Raw genomic sequence first — 18,821 nt, forward strand, 5'->3', positions numbered from 1 at the left:
AAGCGTGAGGTTTTCATCAGCCCCTCGGTTAAAACCGGGCTGCAGTCCCAAGTGAGAGCTCACCAGATCTCCACCAAATGTATTACAAGAGTCCGGGTTCTGGATGCCAGTCAGGCGTCATCTGTGGGGAAGCAAATAGCGATGTCCAGCAATGGGGCACCAAGCAAATGCTCCACTCTTGGTAGCCACCAAATCGCGGTTTTGAGTTGAGCCCACAGCTCAGTGGTAAAGCTTGTGTTTAGCATGCTTGAGGCTCTGGGTTTTATTCCCAGCACGACAAGACAAAAATACATTTTTAAAGATTGCTTAAAGGTGTGGGTAGGGGACTGGGGATGCTGCTCAGTTGGTAGAGCACTTAAGTGGCATACATGAAGACTTGAATTCCATCCCCCCTGCATTATATAAACTGGACGTGGGGGTATATACCTGTAAGGCTAATACCTGAGAGGTGGAGACAGGGGGATCAGAAGTTTGAAGTTATCCTCAACTACAGCTACACTGTAAGGTTCCAGGCTAGTGAGGGGAACATGGAAACTTGTTTAAAAAAAATGTCGTAGCAAGAATGTCATGGTCAAAACCAGCAAGTACAAACAGAGGCAACACCTGAAGCCGCAGCTCCCCCGCCTCCTTTTATGGGTGCCAAGATGTTAACTGCTTTTTATTCTTGGGTAGAAGGACTTTTGTCTGACTCTTTAAAGTTTTTACTCTCTCAACTGGGCGGGGGTGGTCACACCTTTAACCCCAGCACTCAGGAGGCAGAAGCAGGCGGATCTCTGTGAGTTCGAGGTCAGCTTGGTTTACAGAGAGAGTTCCAGGACAGCCAAAGCTACAACACAGAGAAACCCTGTCTCAAAAAACCAAAATCTCTCTCTCTCCCTCTCTCTTTCCTCATGTGTGTATGCATGTGTGTGCACACATATGTGCACATGTGCATGCATGCAGAAATGAGAGGTCAGCCCTGAAGGTCTTCCTCTATCCTTCTCCATCTTTGTTTGAGACAAGGGCTCTCACTGTTTGGTACTCACTGATGTAGCCAGACTGGTTGTCTGGCTGTCAAGCCACAGATCTACCTGCCTCAGCACATCTCAGCCCTGGGGTCCCAGATATCTGCTGCTGCCATGCCTTAGTTTTTCACATGGGTTTTGGGTTCCAAAAATTCAGGTCTGTCGATGGACAATCCCTTATAACTTTTTATATTTTAAAGATAAAGGTATTGACCATAGAATTTTGAAGATGTAAGTATTTTATTGTTTTTTAGAGGGACTTGGATGTTGCAATTTTATTTGTAGGTTCTGGGTGTCCCACAGGAACCTGTCCCCTAGAATGCTTATCAGGGGACAAAGGCCAGGAAGGACAAGCCCCTCCCTTGCAGGCTTAAGCACACGGTGGCAACTCTCCTGGACTGCAGGCTTCAGCTTCTGAGGTTGCTTCTGCAGTTTTGTTGAAAGCTGCAAGTTTAAAAATATCTCTACTGAGAGTATCTTCTTCATCTGCCCTCTGGACTCTAAGGTCCCCCTCCCCTACTTCATGCCTCTCATCTTGGGAGCTGGGCAGCCAGGTGTGGTATCTGGTACCTGCAGCAGGGACCCGAAGTCAAGGGCTCTCCTCCCTCCAGTGAAACCCGCTCCAGCGGCTTCACTTCGGTGAGCCATTGGCAAAAGTACTCTATTGGTACAGCTAGGCTTCTGGTACTGCTGGGCTTTTTCAGTCCTGTGTGTGAGCTTTATGAAGCCAGACATTTCCCCATGGGGTAATAGAGGTTGCGGGATAGGACCCTAAACACTACTACCCAAAAGTCTGGGGGACATGAAAGGTGCAGGAAGTGGATGTTAGTGGAACTGGCCACAGGAGGACTCAACAGGATGCAGGCATACTATGAGCAGTATGCATGGGCAGGTCTGGTCTTCAGACTGTCCCCCTTGAGAGCTGTTCTAGAACATTCCAACATTGGAAACTCCTTGAGAGTTGTCAGCAAATACTCTATTCATTTATATTTATTTATTTGTTTGTTCATTTCTTTATTATTATTTTATTGCATTGGTGTTTTGCCTGAATGTGTCTGTGTGAAGGTGTCTATCCCTGGAACCACAGACAGCTGCGGACTGCTGTGCGCTTGCTGGGAATTGAACCCAGTTCCTCTGGAAGACCAGCCAGTGCTCTTAACAACTGAGCCATCTCTTCAGCCCCCTCAGTGAAAACTCTTGAAGATTCAAATGCAGTCTTTAAAAAATCGATTTGGTTTATCATTCTAATTATGCGTAGATGTTTGTGTCTGTGTGTGGGTATGTGTTCGTGAGTGCAGGAGCTTGCAGAGACCAGAGGCGTCCGATCCCCTGGAGCTGGAATTACAGGTTGTGAACTCTCTGACATGGTTGCTGAGAACTGAACTCAGGTCCTCAACAACAGCAGTAAATGCTCTTAACCATTGAGCCATCTCTCCTGACCCTCAGATGAAGTGTTTAAACTGGGTATTTTAAAGCATTTCCTTATTTAAAATCCAATTAATTCTCTCAAAGATCTGGTGGCAACCTCTTCCTTGGATGGTGGGGACAGAGCTGTGATAGGCTGCTCACTGCGGCTGCCCTGGGAGCAAGGCCGGAGGAACTGAAGTTTTATTGGATTCTTTCCTGGCCTCTGGCAACATCACTGAGGCTGCTGGATGTGGGCAGAGGAAGAAGACACCACCATGCTGTGTGCCCGTATGTCGCACTGGGCCATGCTTAAGGGCTTGTTCAGTTCTCCTAACATTCTGTTCCCCAAATCCAGGGACAAAGACTTCAAGGAGGTGCCCCATCTTTCACCCCTAGTGGGCCATTTTCCCATGTCCTTCCTCAACCTCCAATTTCTATTTTGGAAATGTGTAGGTCAATAATGATGCAAAAATCCTAACACGGAAGGAAAAAGGGACGTGGAGAAAAAAACTTTTTTTTTTTTTTTGGTTGTTGGTTTTTTTGTTTTTGTATTTTTTTGACAGGGTTTCTCTGTGTAACAGTCCTAACTGTTCTGGATCTTACTTTGTAAACCTTAGACCAGTCTGGCCTTGGACTCACAGAGATCTACCAGCCTCTGCCTCTAGAGTGCTGGAATTAAAGGCGTGCACTGCCACTACTCAGATAAAAAAAGTGTTTTATGTTCATAGTCTAGACACACGTACCCCAAAAGCTGCTGTGTGATCTTGCACAAGTGACCATCCCTTTCTGTGCCTTGGATTTCTGCCCTGAAGTCAGGCTTGTGTGGGGCACTTGGCCTTGAGTTTACTGATGTTTGAAACAGACCATTCTGAGGGCTGAGCGGCTAGTTCTGGGCACTGTACAAGATTCAGAACCTTCCTTGGTGGCTCCCAGAAGACCCAACTGCAGCTGCTTCAAGCAGAACTGTCTCCAGACATTGGCGAGTGTCCCCTACAGTGCAAGATCTCTTCTCCCATTGGGCAGGTCATGTGTCTTCTTTTAACGGTTATGAAATTGAAAAGGGTGCCTTCCTTTATTTCATCCACACATTCTCCACCTTTGAACTTGGTTCTTCTATGATGAGCAGGTGAGCAGGTGAGATGAGGCCAGGCCAGACCTGCTGGTCACGTGTTAGATGGTGTTGTGCTCTTGGGTGATAACAGCATGAGCTCAAACCTATTCCTCACTTGGGAAGAGAGTGACACAGGCCCATTTTATACAAAGGACATCTAGAGCAATGAGCCCAGATGCCATGTAGGATCCCAAGGAAGGCTCTGGACACATGGGTGTTGGGACTATCACGAAGATTTTACTTTTAGGTGAACACGCCTCAGAAAGTTTGGGAGTAGGAGGGCAGAAGAGAGAGGTACCAAAATTTCCAGCACTCCCTGAGAGTCGTCAGTTGTCCCCCAAACTCTTTTCTCCTCTACAGATTACATTCCTACTGTAGAGGTTTGAATGAAAATGGTCCCCGTAGACTCATAGAGACTGGCAATATTAGAGGTGTGGCCTTGTTGGAGGAAGTGTGTCACTGGGACTGGGCTCTGAGGTTTCAGATGCTCAAGCCAAGCCCAGTGTCACTCTCTCTTCTTGCCGCCTGCTGATCCAGATGCAGAACTCTTGGTCACCTCTCTAGCACAGTGTCTGTCTGCATACTGCTATGCTTCCCACCCTGACAATGGGCTGCACCTCTGAAATTGTAGGCAAGCCCCAACTAAATGTTTTCCTTGTAAGAGTGCTAGGCAGTGGTGGCACATGTCTTTAATCCCAGCACGTGGGAAGCAGAGACAGACAGATCTCTTGAGTCTGAGGCCAGCCTGGTTTACAGAGTGAATTCCAGGACAGTCAGGACTACACAGAGAACTCCATTCTCCAAAAATCAAAAAGTAAAAGAGAAAGAAAAAAATAGAAAAGAAGAAAGAGTTGCTGTGGTCATGGGGTCTATTCACAGCAATAGCCCTCAGTATAACACCTACCTTCTTTCTCTTGGATGCACAGATAGGATTGAGTTCCAGCCTACGGTGTGTGGACACAATTTCCTGGTCCAATAAAATCAGAATCATCCACGCTCACCTTCCACTTGCCACAGCAGAACCTCCACAGCCTGGGCCTCTGAGTGTCTGCATTGAGAGCATAGACCAGGGCTGCCTCACACTCCCTAGGTGCACCTAACATGAGAAATGAAGGTCTTTCGTCTTCAGCATTTACACTTGGGGCTGCTGAGCATGTAGCTGGCCTACTCTTAAATAACACAGTGAAGGCTAGAATGGTGGCTACTGAGCTGGCCTATGGCTAGGCTAGGAATGTTTACATAAATGTCTGGGTGAGGTAGTTCACATGTGTGCACATATGTATGGAGACCATCCGCAGGGACCCTGTCTTTCTTTCTCCTTTGAGGCATGGTCTCTCATTGACCTTGGAGGTCATCTGATCAGCCAGAGAGTACCAGAGATCCTCCTGTCTCTGCCTTCTCAATACTGGGATTGTCAGTGCCCATTACCTTAGGCTTGAGTTGTTTGGCTTTTTTTTTTTTTTTTAGTGGGTTCTGGGAATTGAACTCAGGTCCTCACGCTTGCAAAGCAAATGCTTTACTAACTGAGCCATCCCCCACGTCCAGCCCTGGAGCTTATTGCATTAGGGAATACACTGATTTCTGTGTTGGTTCTAACAGACCCAGCTCTGCAAGTTATGGAGGCAGCAATTTTAGCTGAACTAAACACGTGACCATGTGACTGCAGGAAGTAGTGGCAAGTCCCTGGCATGAGAGTCTGCCCAGGATGGCTGGACAGCTTCTGCTGAGCCAGGGTTTCCTTCAGGCTAAGAATAAACAGTAGACATGGGCGTTTTGGCACAAGGTGCTAACTCCAGGCAGAACTGGCTCCAGGCTAGGGGCACAGCGCGTCCACAGCATGATCACTGGTGGGACCCGGCAAAAACCTGAACTCTCCAGGCTGTCCTGGTGGCTCAGCATACCCGGGGACATGTTAAGAAATATAACACCGAGTTCAGACAGGCTGGGAGAAGGCAGACATTTTGGGCCAACAGTTCTTGGCTTCCTAGCTTAGTGCCCTTCCCTGGGACCAGACTGTAAGAGGCCTTCAAAGGAGCCAGAAGAGTTTGGTTTCTGAGAGACCAGAGACCATGCGAGCCCACCACCCTTGAGAAGAAAATTCCAGATCGCAGTCCTGCAAGACAGGGATGGTGGCATGAGGTGGGAAGGTCCCCATAGGGTGGGTAGGATAAGGGAGGTCACACCTCCGATATACAGCAAAGGCCGGACAGGGGGGAAGCTGGAGAGCCATAGCAGCTGTTTTGGGCCTGTGCAATCTGCTAAGTACAGCTTGGTGGGATGGGTCACTCTGGCCCTTTCTCTCTCTCTCTTACCTTGTCCCTCCCCTGTGCCAGGGGCAGTGGCAGTTGTCTGCCCAGTTTTTGGGGGTCCAGTCATCTAACAGCAAAGGGGAGCCTACTGGCCTCTTGTCTCAGGCAGTGTCTCCTTCAAGAAGACCCATTGCATCCTAGATCCCAGGGAAAGGCACCAAGCTAGGAGCATGGGGCCTGTTGTCCCCACACCTCTGCCTCAGCCTGTCTAAACTCACTGTCCTGGTTACTTAGTTCTCTTTCTTCCCGCCTTAGAAGGGTACCTCAGAAAATGTGTCTCTGGCTATGCTGAGCCACTAGTTCCCATGGCTCGGGGAGTTTAGGCTTTTGTCAAGTCTCACCAGTAACTTGCTCAGCTGCTCCCAGCTTATCCATGGAAAGGCATCTTAGTGGTACCTTCTCCAGAGGTCACAGCCTAGCCTGGTCCTCAGAGTCAAGCCAGAGAAGCCAGTCTTGTCTACATGGTGTCTGCCCTCACCCTGCCACCCTCCTTCTCGTGAATGTCCCCCACAATTCCTACACCTAGGATACTAGACACCCATAAGGACCCCAGGGGAGTACCCCCACCCACCTACCATATCAAAAGTAGAACATTTTAAAAATGTTTTTATTTAATTAAAAAAGAGAGAGAGAGAGAGACAGAACTAACAACCGCAAACCATTGGTGGGTACAGGATCACAGGGGCTTAACTGGAGAGACACACAGGGGAGGGGTCAGGAATGAGGAAGGGTGGGAAGATGGGCTCAGGCCTCATGTCCCTTCAGAGAGGGAGCCGGATCTGAGCCTGTCAGCAGTGGGGCCCAGCTCCACTCCCCTTGTCCCACAGTGAGAGCAAGCTGGTGACCAGGGTCCCCAGAGTGAGGCCAACAGTCAGTGGGAGAAAGGCTGGGGGGCTGGAGCACTTGAGGTTTTTCTCCGTGTTCTAGCCTCCCTTTCCCCCCTGCCCCTGTCCCTTCTTCCTTTTCCTTCTAGCTCTTTCTTGGTCCCTGGAGGGAGCGTGTGTCCTCTGCCTGGGACTGGACAAGAGGTAGGATTCATGGGAACACAGTTTTCTTACGTGGACTTGGGGAAACTCCTAGGACCACAGGTGAGAAGGTAGCTTGTGTGGAAGTTACCATAGGCTGCTCTATGTCCGGAAGAGACATGAGACAGATCTCGGGTCTCCCTGGGGGTCGGGGCTTCTTTCAGCCTCAAGAGATGCTACACCGGTGGTAGAGGGGAGGTGGGTGGCTGGAGAGGTGGGTGGGGACAGACCACACACCCTGACACTGGTGCTCACTGCTGTGCAGGCTTTGACACACGCTGAGGAGCCCACCTGGCCAGGAAGGGATGGTTGTGAACAAATACATAGCTCTCATCTTAGCTCCCCAGCTCCTGGGCAGCTGGCTGCAGCTATGACATGGGATGTCTCCCTTCGGGGTGGTGGGGGCAATGGAGGGCAGGCAGGGAAGGACAAATGGACCTGGGTCTGAACTCGGTGTCAGCCTAGGGGGCTCCATGAGCAGGTGACTGAGGTAAAAATTGGCTTGTCACTTCTAAGTGAGACAGTTACCGGGGTCACAGATGACTGTTCAAGATTGGATTAAGAAGTCTCAAAAAGTAAGAAACAATTGATCCTTAGAAAGCACGTGTGTTATAGAAAAGGGGGTGAGTTCCACTTCCGGGAGAGTTCTCTCTAATCTGAACACAACTCACATGGTTTTTTCTCACCTCAAGAGGGAAAGGGGGAACGGTTGGACAAACTGGAAAACACAGAACTCATCCTTAGATTCAGGCAAAGTTAGAAAGCCCAGGACGGCCCCTGGAGTCAAATGTCCACAGAGTCCTTCGTGTGTCGGCGGAATAAATTATGATGACAGCAGTTGGGGGTGATGCCATTGCTACTTTTTAGGATGAGGAGTTGCCTGCAGCTTGTTCTCCTGCTGTTGTTTTTCAGTGTGTCACGATTCAGAATCATCTGCAAATGGATGCTCTTTCTTTGTTCCTCTTTGTCTCTGCTCACCCTCAGGTTCCCCTTTCTTGTACGGAAGTTTATACATCTGTCGTGGAACACCAGTCAGGAGGTGGGAAGGGCCCCACCTCCCTTCAGGGGTCAGAGTGGTTCCTCAGGCAAGTGGGAGAGACACAGCTAGAGGCTGTGTGCCTACCTCTCCTCAGACTCAAGGAATCCTCCAGATCTCCAAGTTTAGTGAGTAGGTCTTGCCTATTCTGAACTCGGGAGAAACTTCCAGAAGCAGGCAGGAAAGCAGGCAGAGCTACCCCAGATTCCCGGTCTCCTGAGGTGGAGAGAAGCCGGCTGCAGGACAGCTCAAGGCTGAAGCACCAGTTAGCCACAGAGCTTTCTCTTTAGGACGGATGACATTTTCAACTACAGGCTCCACCAGGCCGCTGGACAGAAGCGAGAGGGAGACAGAGGGAAATGGAGCAAGCCTCAGCTCATTTCAGGCTCCAGGACACAGGAATGTCTGAGTGGGAAGTAGCTGACGGGGGCTCAGTGGTCCCAGTTCTGGAAGAAGCCTTCCTGTGGCCCAGCGCCCAGGGAAGGGGAGGGGGTCTGACATCTTCTTCGGGCCTGACAGGTTTCCTGGTTTCCAAGAGGCAGGTCGATGCAGCTTATGGAAAATTCTTGGGCCTCCTGGGAAATTTCAGAGGGCAGCAATACACCCTGTCGTGGGAGAAAGTTAGCCTTCAGTTTCTACCTGAGCCCTGATTCTGGTATCTAGGCTTCCTTCACTCTAAGCCAGCCCATGGCATCTTCTGGAAGCCAGGGAGGGCTGCCCTCGGCTCCAGTTCACTGTCTATAATCTTAAGGGTCACCCTGTTGCGTGTCACACAAACAGCCACTCTGGGGGAGGCCGGCGCTGAGACAGGTGGGCAGGTCACACGGGAGTCGTCCGCCGGTTCAGCATGCTAACGTGGAAACCCTCTTTTAGGTCCTGTGGGAAGAAGTCGTGCATCTGGAGGAAGCCAGCATCCTGGTCCGGGGTGTAACTGGCAGCTGTGGTTACTTTGAGGGGCTCCCTGGACAGCGTGTACATGGACAGCTCACCCATGGGAATGGCCCCGGTGATCTTCAGGCCCACGGGAGACGCATCCCTGGAAGGCGAGGCCTCGGTGGACCGTGAGCTGGACCTGGACCGCCGTCGCCGGTACCTGTAGCTTGGCATCCTGGCATATGGTGAGGAGGAGGAGGGCTTAAGGAATTCCCGCTTGGTTTTAAACCTCAACTCTTTATTTTTCTCAATGTAAATGTTTACAGCCAGGACACCCACGGTCTCCGCCACAATAAACGACAGGGCTCCAAAGTAAAAAGACCAGCCGTAGTTGTAATGGTTCTTCTTGTCTTCATCACGCTTGTCACTGGGGTCTCCTGTGTTGCTGGAGATGTAGACGATGATGCCAATGATATTACTGAGGCCTGAAAGGGAAGAGGGCAGGAGAGACTAGAGGTCAGACTCACAGCAGTAATGACAAGACAGAGAACAGGCCCCTGAAGGTGGGATGGTGGCCAGTCTTCTCCATGATATTTATTTACTATGGTAATTTATTTATTTATTTATTTTGAGAAAGAGACTAATGTAGCCCAGGTTTGTCCTGAACTTAAGTAACCAGGGAAGACCTTGAACTTCAAATTAATTCTTCACCTCCCAAGTGCTGGCATTACAGGCCTGCACCATGATATCTGGCTTGGTAACTAATTTTTCTTCTTTTTACACTCTTTTCTTCCCTCCCTTCTTCCTTTTTTCCTTCCTCTCTTTCCTTTTGATTGGGTCTCATGTAACCCAGGCTGGCTCAGACCTCCCTTAGGTAGCCGAGGCTGGCTTTGAATTCCTCATCCCCATTAAAAAAAAAATATTTTCTGTATCTGTGCATTGGTGTTTTGCACACACCACGTGTCTGCCTGTAAAGGCCAGAAGAGGGCATCAGATCCTCCGGAAGAGGAGTTACAGGTGCCTGTGAGCCACCACGCGTGTGCTGAGAACTGTACTCCACGCCTCTGCAAGTACAGCCAGTGCTCTTAACCACGGAGCTGTCTTTCCCGGTCAGAGCTCCCGATTCTTTTGCCTCCACTTCCCAGCTGGGATCAGAGCTGTGCACCACCCTAGCCATCTTGGCAGCTAAGTCCCGTGGGTGTTTGTGAGAGAAAAGTTCTACACTTCTCAGCTGCACCTGAAATCTGGGCTGACCATGTCCCTCAGGGTAACACAGCCTTTACCTATAATCCATCTCTAACTAGTCTGTAACAGCCAACACAATCCTATGCTAAGTAAACAGATGTTATTCCGTCCTTCCTAGTCTGGTCCCTCACCCTGGCTTTACCTGGCAAACTTCCTTGGGACTTGGCATCCCAGGAGTCTCCATGTTCTTTCCCGACGATCCAACTCAGCCAGCTCCCAACCCTCTTATAGGTTTGGAAAGCAGCCAACCTTGGTTGAACTTTGCATACCCACCTTTCCGAGATGAGGTGAAATTCATATACTATCCAATTAACCTTTCTGAAGGACACGGTCCAGGGGCATTTAGTGTACTTACAATGTGTGCAACCCTTCACAATGGGTGAACCCCCGTTTGTAAGACCATCATCTCCTCCAAAGGAAACCCCATTAAGCAGTTGCCCCTCCATCCCTTGCCTCAGTCTTACACATCTGGCCTCTTAAAGTTAACCATGTTCTGACTTCAGACTGCCCTCCTACCGGGACGCACACTCCTGGCAGTGAAGACCACACGCTCAGGTACACTACCATGGCTCTATCTCTAGTCCCATGGGGTAGCCCGACTTACCTGCAGCCACAAAGAGGATGCCTGCACTGAGGACAATATTGTTCTTGCGGCTGTAGATCCTCCCAGCGCCAATGCAGAGCCCTCCAAGCAGGAGCAGGATGGTGCTGAGGATGGGAAAGACACTGGAGGCTCGCACGATGCCTAGGCCAGGGTAGGAGTAAAACAGAGAGGGCGGTGAGTCCAGCCATCCTCTCTGTCATGGCCACAGGTGTTTCTCCCAGGGGTCCTGCTGCTGGACCTAGGCAAACGATGGCTCTAGGTTGGCCGTTGACTCTTCCAGAAGCCACGTGACCAGTAGACACACCTGCCTGCAGGTCACTGGGCCTCTTTCTCACATTGCTTTCAGATGAGAGGGACTGGAGTCTCCCTCACTGGCACTGGGGAGGCCACAGTAACAGTCACTAATGTTCTAGATGGCAGGGACATTCACGCGACAGCTCACAGCCCACCGAGTTCTCTCCTGAACGTACCATAGCTGCATTAGAAGGCTGGGAAGTAACGTGCCCAAGAGCCAGCTTGGATCAACAGTCAGCGGAACAGGCTTTAGCACACTGAATGGGACTGGGTGTCTGTCCTGCTCTGTGACATGCTGTGTGTCCTCAGACAAATTCCTCCACTCTTCAAAAACTCACTTTCCCACTCGTGCACATGGTTTTAGTAACTCGGTGTCTCCTCATCTCTAAGGGGGCACATTCCAGAGACCAAATCGGAGAAGGACCCTGTGTTTCCTATACATACATACCCAGGATAAAATCAACATGTTTACATTTTCATTTATTATTATTGCGGGTGCATGCATGTGCCACAGCCCATGTGTGGAGGTCAGAGGGCAACTCTGGGGACTCAGTTCTCTCCTTCTGTCTTTATGTAGGTTTTGCGTTTGAACTCAGGTCACCAGGCTCGCACAGATAGCAAACATCTCTACCTGGAGCCATCTTGCCAGCCCACCATGATAAAATTTAATCGACAAATCAAACATAGAAAGTGACTGGTGGGAGCTAATGATAAAACAGAGCCACTGCAACACTACGCTGTAATAAAAGTGACTTGAGGAACCTATGGGCTCTTTATTTCTGGCATTTCCCATTTCATAAGTTTGAGTTGCTGCTGACTAAAGTTCCACAAAGCAAAACCACGAATAAGGACTGAAATCTCACAAATTTAGACCGTGAATTAGCGGGAGCCACTATGCTGTGGTTGGTTTTGTCTCTGTGGGGTGACCAGCACAGGGCTGGCTGCCGCACGCACTTCCTAAGTCACTGGGTTCTGTTCAGCAAATCACCGCTGTGTCTACAGATAAAGAAGTACAAGTTCACAACACACGCGAGTCATGGAAGAGGCAGCAGGACGTGGTGAGACGTGGCCTACCACGCTGGTCAACAGAACCATGTCCGAATCCTTGTTCTACCCCTGGCCAGCCTGTCGGGGGTGGGGGGGGCAGGGTCAGGGAACTTCCATGACCACCTGGGTTCACTTTTTCATAACTTGGCCACAGTGGTGATGCCACGCTGGAAGGGCTGACTGTGCCCTCACCTTGTGAATGTGGCTTCCTGTGGGAAAAGGTATTACATATGTGTTTAGAGACCTTAGGGTCTTAAGATAAGACCGTCCTGAAGGGATAAGCATCTTTCTAAGACAGTGGGGAAGGCGTTGAGGGTGAAGTCAGAGGATGGTGACGTGGTCAAGAAATTCCAATGCTCCCAAACTGCAGAAGCGTCAGGGAAAGAGTCTCATTCCCTGAGCATGTAGAGGGGTAGGGACCTGACAGTGTGTCCCCCTTTTGACTTCCAGTTGTCACCCAGGACTCAGTCTCTGGAAGTCAATCAGCCGCATGGTTCATAATGGTTTGCTACAGCCCTTTCGGAAGTGAACGCCCACCAGAGCACAGGGCAGGCTTCCGGTCTCCACCCTGAGCATCTGGGTGGATGGCAAGGGGGTCAGAGGAAGAGGACAAAGACATGGGGGATGCTCAGAGCTCGGCCTTCTCTGTGTCCTCCCAGCTCTAGAGAAATTCAGTTGTGTGGGCCTTGGTGGCGCCAGCGGAGGACCGTGAGTCAGGAAGTGCGGGTAGGTGCCCCTCCTGAGCCAGCTGACTGGCTTGGGGCCTCGCAGCCTCTGAAGGCGGTGTTTGTCTCCTTTCTGTGTGACACAGTGTGAGCCCTTGTTCCACAGAGAAGGGATTGTGTGGGGGCATTAAATGAGACTCCTCTCTCCAGCGCTTCCTCCCCCACTCCTAGCTTTCCTGCACTCCCAGGCTCTGGGAGGCGGCTTCGGGTCGGGTGTGCTTCGGAAACATGCCTCTGAGCTGAGATGGCCAGACTCAGGTCAAGACCCTGTCCTGCCTTCTGAAGACCAGTCAGGTGGTCCAGAGAGAAGGGGACTCCAGTTCCTTCAAAGACACTGGAGGCCTGTGCCTCAGAGCCCTCCATCCAGGTGAGTCCTGCAACCACCTGTCCCTTGCCACAAGACTCAGATACTTGAGTGTCTTGTCGAAGATGTGTCTGAGGGACGAGAGGCTAGAGCCAGCCACACCACGTGACCACATCAAGCTACACGGATGATATATGCCCGTCTGGAGGATGGACGGGGATGATGTTTGTCTGTCTGGAGGATGGACAGGATGGACACTATCTTATAACTTACTCTAGGCTTCATTGTGGACTCACAGCTGTCTCGACACCTGTGCTGAGGCTTGGCACAGACATCCCCCCATCTAGCTGGAAATCCTGAACCTAGGAGGGAGGTGCCAGGTCTCGGGCAAGACAGGCAGGGACCGGACCGTGGGGACAAGACACACCCAAGGAAGATACTACTTAGGGTATGAGGTGGTGACTCCCCCAAGCTATGAGTGTGTAATGCTCAGAGGTCCCCAAAAATCCAGCGACAAAAATGCAACTCAAAATGCATGCTTCTCTGGGAGGCTTAGAAACTTGACGGTCAGGGTTGACTTGATTCTTGAATTTTCTAAGGTAGAGTGAGAGCCGTCTAGCCTCGGGGCCTACTGGGCTGCTGCTGTCTCAGGGGCCTTCCCTTGCCACAGAAACTTCTGGGCTCCCCAAACTACTGTGCTCTGCCACCAGACCAGCACCTGGAGGGCAGAGCTATTTCCATGCCACTGTACCTACTTGCTCGGGATGGTGACAGGCACGTGATAGAGTCACACTTTCTGTCAAATGAATGAAGAAATAAGCGAGATCACCATACGAGCCCCCAGAGACCACTCTCCTGGGCTTCTCTACAGTTTGGAGATAACAGCCTGGACAGAAACCAGAAAGTTGAACACTGAGAATCAGGGCAGCCTGGGAGCCACAGGCCCTGTGGCTACAGAGGCTACGACCTTCACAGGTCTCAGAGTTGCGTATGTGGCTGGCTCCAGGTTGCCCTGTGTTCTGGGGAAATGTGAAAATCAGTTTTCAGGGCCAAGTGTCCCTATCTCCACAGCCACCGAACGGGCACACACTAGCTTATTAAGAACTCACCTCTGCCTCCAAACTCACCAACAGCCAAAGCCTGCAGGCCCGGGGGCCATCTGTCATCTTTCCCTGGGTACCTCTGGGCTTGTTACAAACCAGCAGGTTTCCTTGGGGATCTGATACATTTGAGAACACGTCCTTTGTAGGAGAGACAACTGTCACACTGATACTATCCCTCTGAGGCACTCCTAGTCCTCTGGGGACCCAGGGGACACTCCTGGCAGGAGGACTTGTAGCATCAGGGCCAAAGCTTTGGTCACATGGCTTGTGTGACTCAAGACCCTAACTCTGTCCCTCTCTGTCCCATCCTGGACCCCAGGAGACTGACTGTGTGGACCAAACCACGAGGCTTCCAACTCTGGCTTTTGGAGGACAGTGCCATTGATTGGAATTATTCCCAAGGCTTCTCTCTGCCAAACTGCAAAACAAAGAAGCTGCCACATTCTTCCCTAAAGGTCACAGCTCTTGCCACTCAAGCCCATCCTTCCAGCTCCCTTTCACGTGCTCTGCCTCGCAGAACTGGAAGGATGTCACTCACCCATAATTCATGTAACTAGCAATCCTTGTGTTGCAACCTCCACGGTGATCCATGGCCACTCTAAGGGGATCCCACCTACCTGGTCGAGTGGGAGCCCCTAATATGCAGGATCAGAGAGCAGGAGGGCGACAGAGGAGAAGATACGGGAGGTGGGCATTATTTCAGGTTCTGGGCCTGGCTGGAGCAGCCTGGCATGGCCTTGGCTCCATGGGAACGGCACACTGTTCTATTTCATCCGATGACTCATAATCCAAATCCTTTCTTGTAGGGGAAAAAAATACCCATAATCAGGTGCACAGTGAATTGTGCTCTCTCTGAGGACACACTGGGATCGATTCTCCATGTGTGAGGCTTTGCCCGAGCCCCAGGGGAGCTGCGGGAAGCAGCTCTTTGTGTCTTTTGGCTGATGGGGAAGGAGGAGGGACACAGAAATTCTAGCATCCACTTCTAGCCCCTCTGGCTGCGGCTTCCTGCCGTGTGTGTGTGTGTGTGTGTGTGTGTGTGTGTGTGTGTGTGTGTATGTTTAGAGGCCCACGGATGAACTCTGGGCAGACTGCAGGAACAGGAGCAGTTATCCTCTGGAGTCCAGCACGGGCTGTGGATAGCACCTGGGAGGCAGCACTCAGCCACAGGACCAGATGGGAGCAAGGCTTAAGGACAGCCCATAGGCAGAGTCATTGGCGGTATTAGTCAGGGTCGAAGGGACTCAGGGACACTTGTCAGGGGGGTTCCCTGCCATCTCCATCACCAACTCTGGATACCTTGCCATCTCCATCACCAACTCTGGATACCCTGCCATCTCCATCACCAACTCTGGGGTACCCTGCCACCTCCATCACCAACTCTGGGGTACCCTGCCACCTCCATCACCAACTCTGGGGTACCCTGCCACCTCCATCACCAACTCTGTGATTCCTGGCACCCCAGTAAGCTGTCTTGGCTGGTGAGTTAATCCCTACATAGTGTGCTTCTGAAGTTCCACTCCTCAGGAAGCTGTGGTCTGGGCAGAACTTTTTCAAGACTGGAACTCCTAAGGCTCAGGGTGGCCTCAGATTCACTACACAGCAGAGGAGGCACTTGGTCTCCTGATCCTCCTGCCTCTGCCTCTTGAGTGCTGGTATTATTGGTGTGAACAATCACACTGGGCTCAGAGAGCTTGTATCTTCTCTTTCCCTCCCTCCCCCTCTCTCCCTCCCCCCCTCTCAATTTTAACTTTTATGTTTATTGGTGTGATGGTGTCAGATGCCCTGAAACCATAGTTACAGACATGTGTGAGCTGCCTGGGGATTCTCGGAATGGAATCTGGGTTCTCTGGAAGAGCAGACAGTGCTCTTAACCACCGAGCCATCTCTCTAACCCTATTTAAAAAACAAAAACAAAAAACTGGAGACAGGGGCTGATGTAACCCAGCCTGGACCCAAACTTACTACACAGCAGAGGATGCCCTCAAATTCCTGATCCTCCACACCTCCCAAGTACTGAGATTACAGCACGTGCCACCAAGCTGGGTTTTAACGGTGCTGGGGATGGAGCCCAGAGCTCTGTATGGGTTAGGCAAGCATTCTGCCAACTGAGCTACATCCCCAGGAAGTTCTTGCCTTTAACTTCAATTGCTCCACCAGCGGTCCCTTGAAGCTGCACCCCACTGCTTGGGCTTCACTGGGTCTGGGGCCTTGACCAACTGTACCCACCCACACTCAGGGCATCCACACGTCAGGACACTGATAGGCTCAATCCCACCCTCTGAGCTCAGGACTTCCCCAGGGTAAAGAACTGCAGCAGAGTCCACAGGGCTCACCCCTCTAGCCCCTCCCTTCCTCTCCCCTCCTGATACAAAGCAGCTGGGGTGCTTGGCACTCACGGAGGAGGTACTCTGAGCTGTCATGGTCGTAATCGTTGTCCTCTGGGAAGTGGTTGATCCGGAAGCAGTGTCCTTTATAGATGCCTGCAAGAAGCAAGGGCAAACACAGGCCGTGAGCGTCCTGTGGGTTTGCACACCGTTCATTTCAGACATGGAAGCTTTGGGTGGGTCACAGGGGCAGAGGGAAGAGAAGTCGGATCTGGAGTCCCCACTGCTGAGTGCCCTGTGGGGACACAGATACACACTGAGATGAACCGCAGTCACAACCGTATCACTTATGCTTAAGACTAGACATCATCAAGAAGGAAACGACACGCCACTAGTCAGTGTCTGGACAAAAAGGCTCCAAACGGCAGGTGAGATTCCCCACACCTAAGGGGATTCTAGAACTGCAGCTTGAAAAATGACCAGGAATTTGTTCCTGACGAATGGGCAGAGGGCCTTTCAGGCACAGCAAGACTCATAAAGGCAAAGGCTGTGTGGTTCTTATTCAATATGGTACGAATTCCTTATACCAATGCAAGGATGGTCTCGAGACTCCACCCCCTCAATCTGATTGATTGTAGAGAGCCAAGAAACTTCCAGAAGGGCTAAGAGGCTGGAAGAGTAGGATTCCTGGTTTGTTCAGTAACTGTGGGAGGACGGGACAGTTCTCCCTTCCAGAATCTTCCATCCATTTTCTCCTAATCCTCTGCTGTCCTGTACTGGGGGAATGCCCACCACTAAACACACCAGCAGAGAGGGAGTCACATGGCGGGGTTGGGAGGGTGGGGGGCAGGGGGTGCGCGGAGTCATGTCACTTCGTTCCTAACTGCCAACTCCTCTGCCTAGTCAGCCGACTGACTGACTCTAGCTGAGCTACTCACCCCACCCCCCCGCCCCTGGCCATACCCCTTCACCCTCGCTGTAACTGGTCAGAGCTGGTCTATTTCCAGCTGTAGCCTGTGCCTTTCTCGCAGCTGCTGCCAAGCGTCCTGCTGGCCTCTAGCTGCCCAGCCCGACCTCACAGTGGGTGGGAGTGGTTCTGGAGGCTGGCTGGGTGTGTGCCAGAGGCGCATCTGTCTTCCCCTGCGTCCAACTAAGGTCTCCCTGCTGAGCCGGGAGCATGCCATTTTCCTACCTGGCTAGGAAATGAGCTGCTGGCCAGCTGGCCAACACCAAACTGTCCCTCTGTTTCCCTTCAGCTGCCGCTCCAAAGACCTGTGTGCACTGCTGCGGCCCTGTTGCACGGGGACCCCAGATCCGAGGTGCAGGGGACAGACTAAGGATCTCAGAGGCGACATCTTAGGTGGGATGTACTTTCACAGTGTTTTCTGCGGGATCACAGTTAACCTCGCGTTCCCCACCCACACAGTGGCAATCACCTCAGCTCTCACCTCCAAGGCCCTGGGAACTATGTGAGACAATACCGGCAAAGGGAATGACCGAGGCGGTTCTCGGCGATGGCAACGACCCAGGGAGATTTGCTGCTGCTGGCCCCAGAGTCACCTGTCTTTTGCTTCATGTGTCCCTGCACGATTGAGTCTGTGAACAGATGCAGGGACTAGGGAAGGAAGGGGCAGTCCACCAGAAGAGGTTGGTCCCAGGACATCTGAGGGCTGGGAGACTGGCAGGGGCTCGGTGGGCCAGTAACAGCCTCCACTTCATTCCTAGGACCTGCTACCAGATTTAAAAAATGTCCCCATAGATCTAGAATTGGCCCTTTCCGGAGGGAGCAGCACTACCAAACGCGGCCACTGCCCACCCCCAACGCTTCTCTTTCCCTTATTTTATTTATTTATATTTTTGGCCACTTCCTGAATCTAAAGAAATCACCAAGTCACACCTGCTTGTTGGAGCAAGTCAAATAATAAGAGGCTGGAAGAGAAGAAAACAAACTTTTTAGAGCTACAATCCTGCGGCTGACTTCTCAGGTCTGTGGTCTGTCTTCCCGCATCCTCCCACGCACACACATCCAGGTGGGGTTCTCCTCCAGTTTGAAGGGGTGCTGGGAGTTGGCCCCAAGTGCTTGCTCATACAAAATATTTATTCTACTCCTAGAACCCCAGTCTCTATTTTTTTAAAGAAAAATCTTAATTTTGAGTTTCTGTAGTTTCGTATGCCCTTGTCAGAAATAATAAGGGCAGGGGCTGGAGAGATGACTCCGTGAGTAAAGTGTCTGCCATTCAAGCAGGACTTCCTGAATTGGAGCCCCCAGACCTGTGTAAAAAGCCAGGTGTGGTGGTGCTCAACATCCTCAAGGTGTGGGGTAGGGAGGTGGGCAGATAGGAGGATCCTGGGCATACCAGGCAACCAGCAGAGTCTACCCAGACCAGCAGGCTTCTGGGCACACCAG

The 18,821-nt window shown here is 51.3% G+C and overlaps 1 protein-coding gene across 2 annotated transcripts in view; it reads right to left on the reverse strand.

The window, feature by feature from the left end:
- Positions 1-6,420: 6,420 nt before the first annotated feature.
- The window catches only part of Cacng4 (calcium voltage-gated channel auxiliary subunit gamma 4), a 60,550-nt gene continuing 48,149 nt past the window's right edge, over positions 6,421-18,821 (reverse strand). For both annotated transcript variants that reach the window (XM_005350440.2, XM_026780396.1), the window contains exons 2-4: positions 16,487-16,570; positions 10,615-10,755; positions 6,421-9,250 (exon numbers count right to left, since the gene is read on the reverse strand). In XM_005350440.2, the coding sequence (XP_005350497.1) occupies positions 8,712-9,250; positions 10,615-10,755; positions 16,487-16,570 (764 nt within the window). In that variant the 3' untranslated portion in view covers positions 6,421-8,711. The remainder of the gene's footprint in view (positions 9,251-10,614; positions 10,756-16,486; positions 16,571-18,821) is intronic.

The sequence above is a fragment of the Microtus ochrogaster genome, chromosome 7 (genome assembly GCF_000317375.1).
Source record: "Microtus ochrogaster isolate Prairie Vole_2 chromosome 7, MicOch1.0, whole genome shotgun sequence".
Lineage (NCBI taxonomy): Eukaryota > Metazoa > Chordata > Mammalia > Rodentia > Cricetidae > Microtus > Microtus ochrogaster.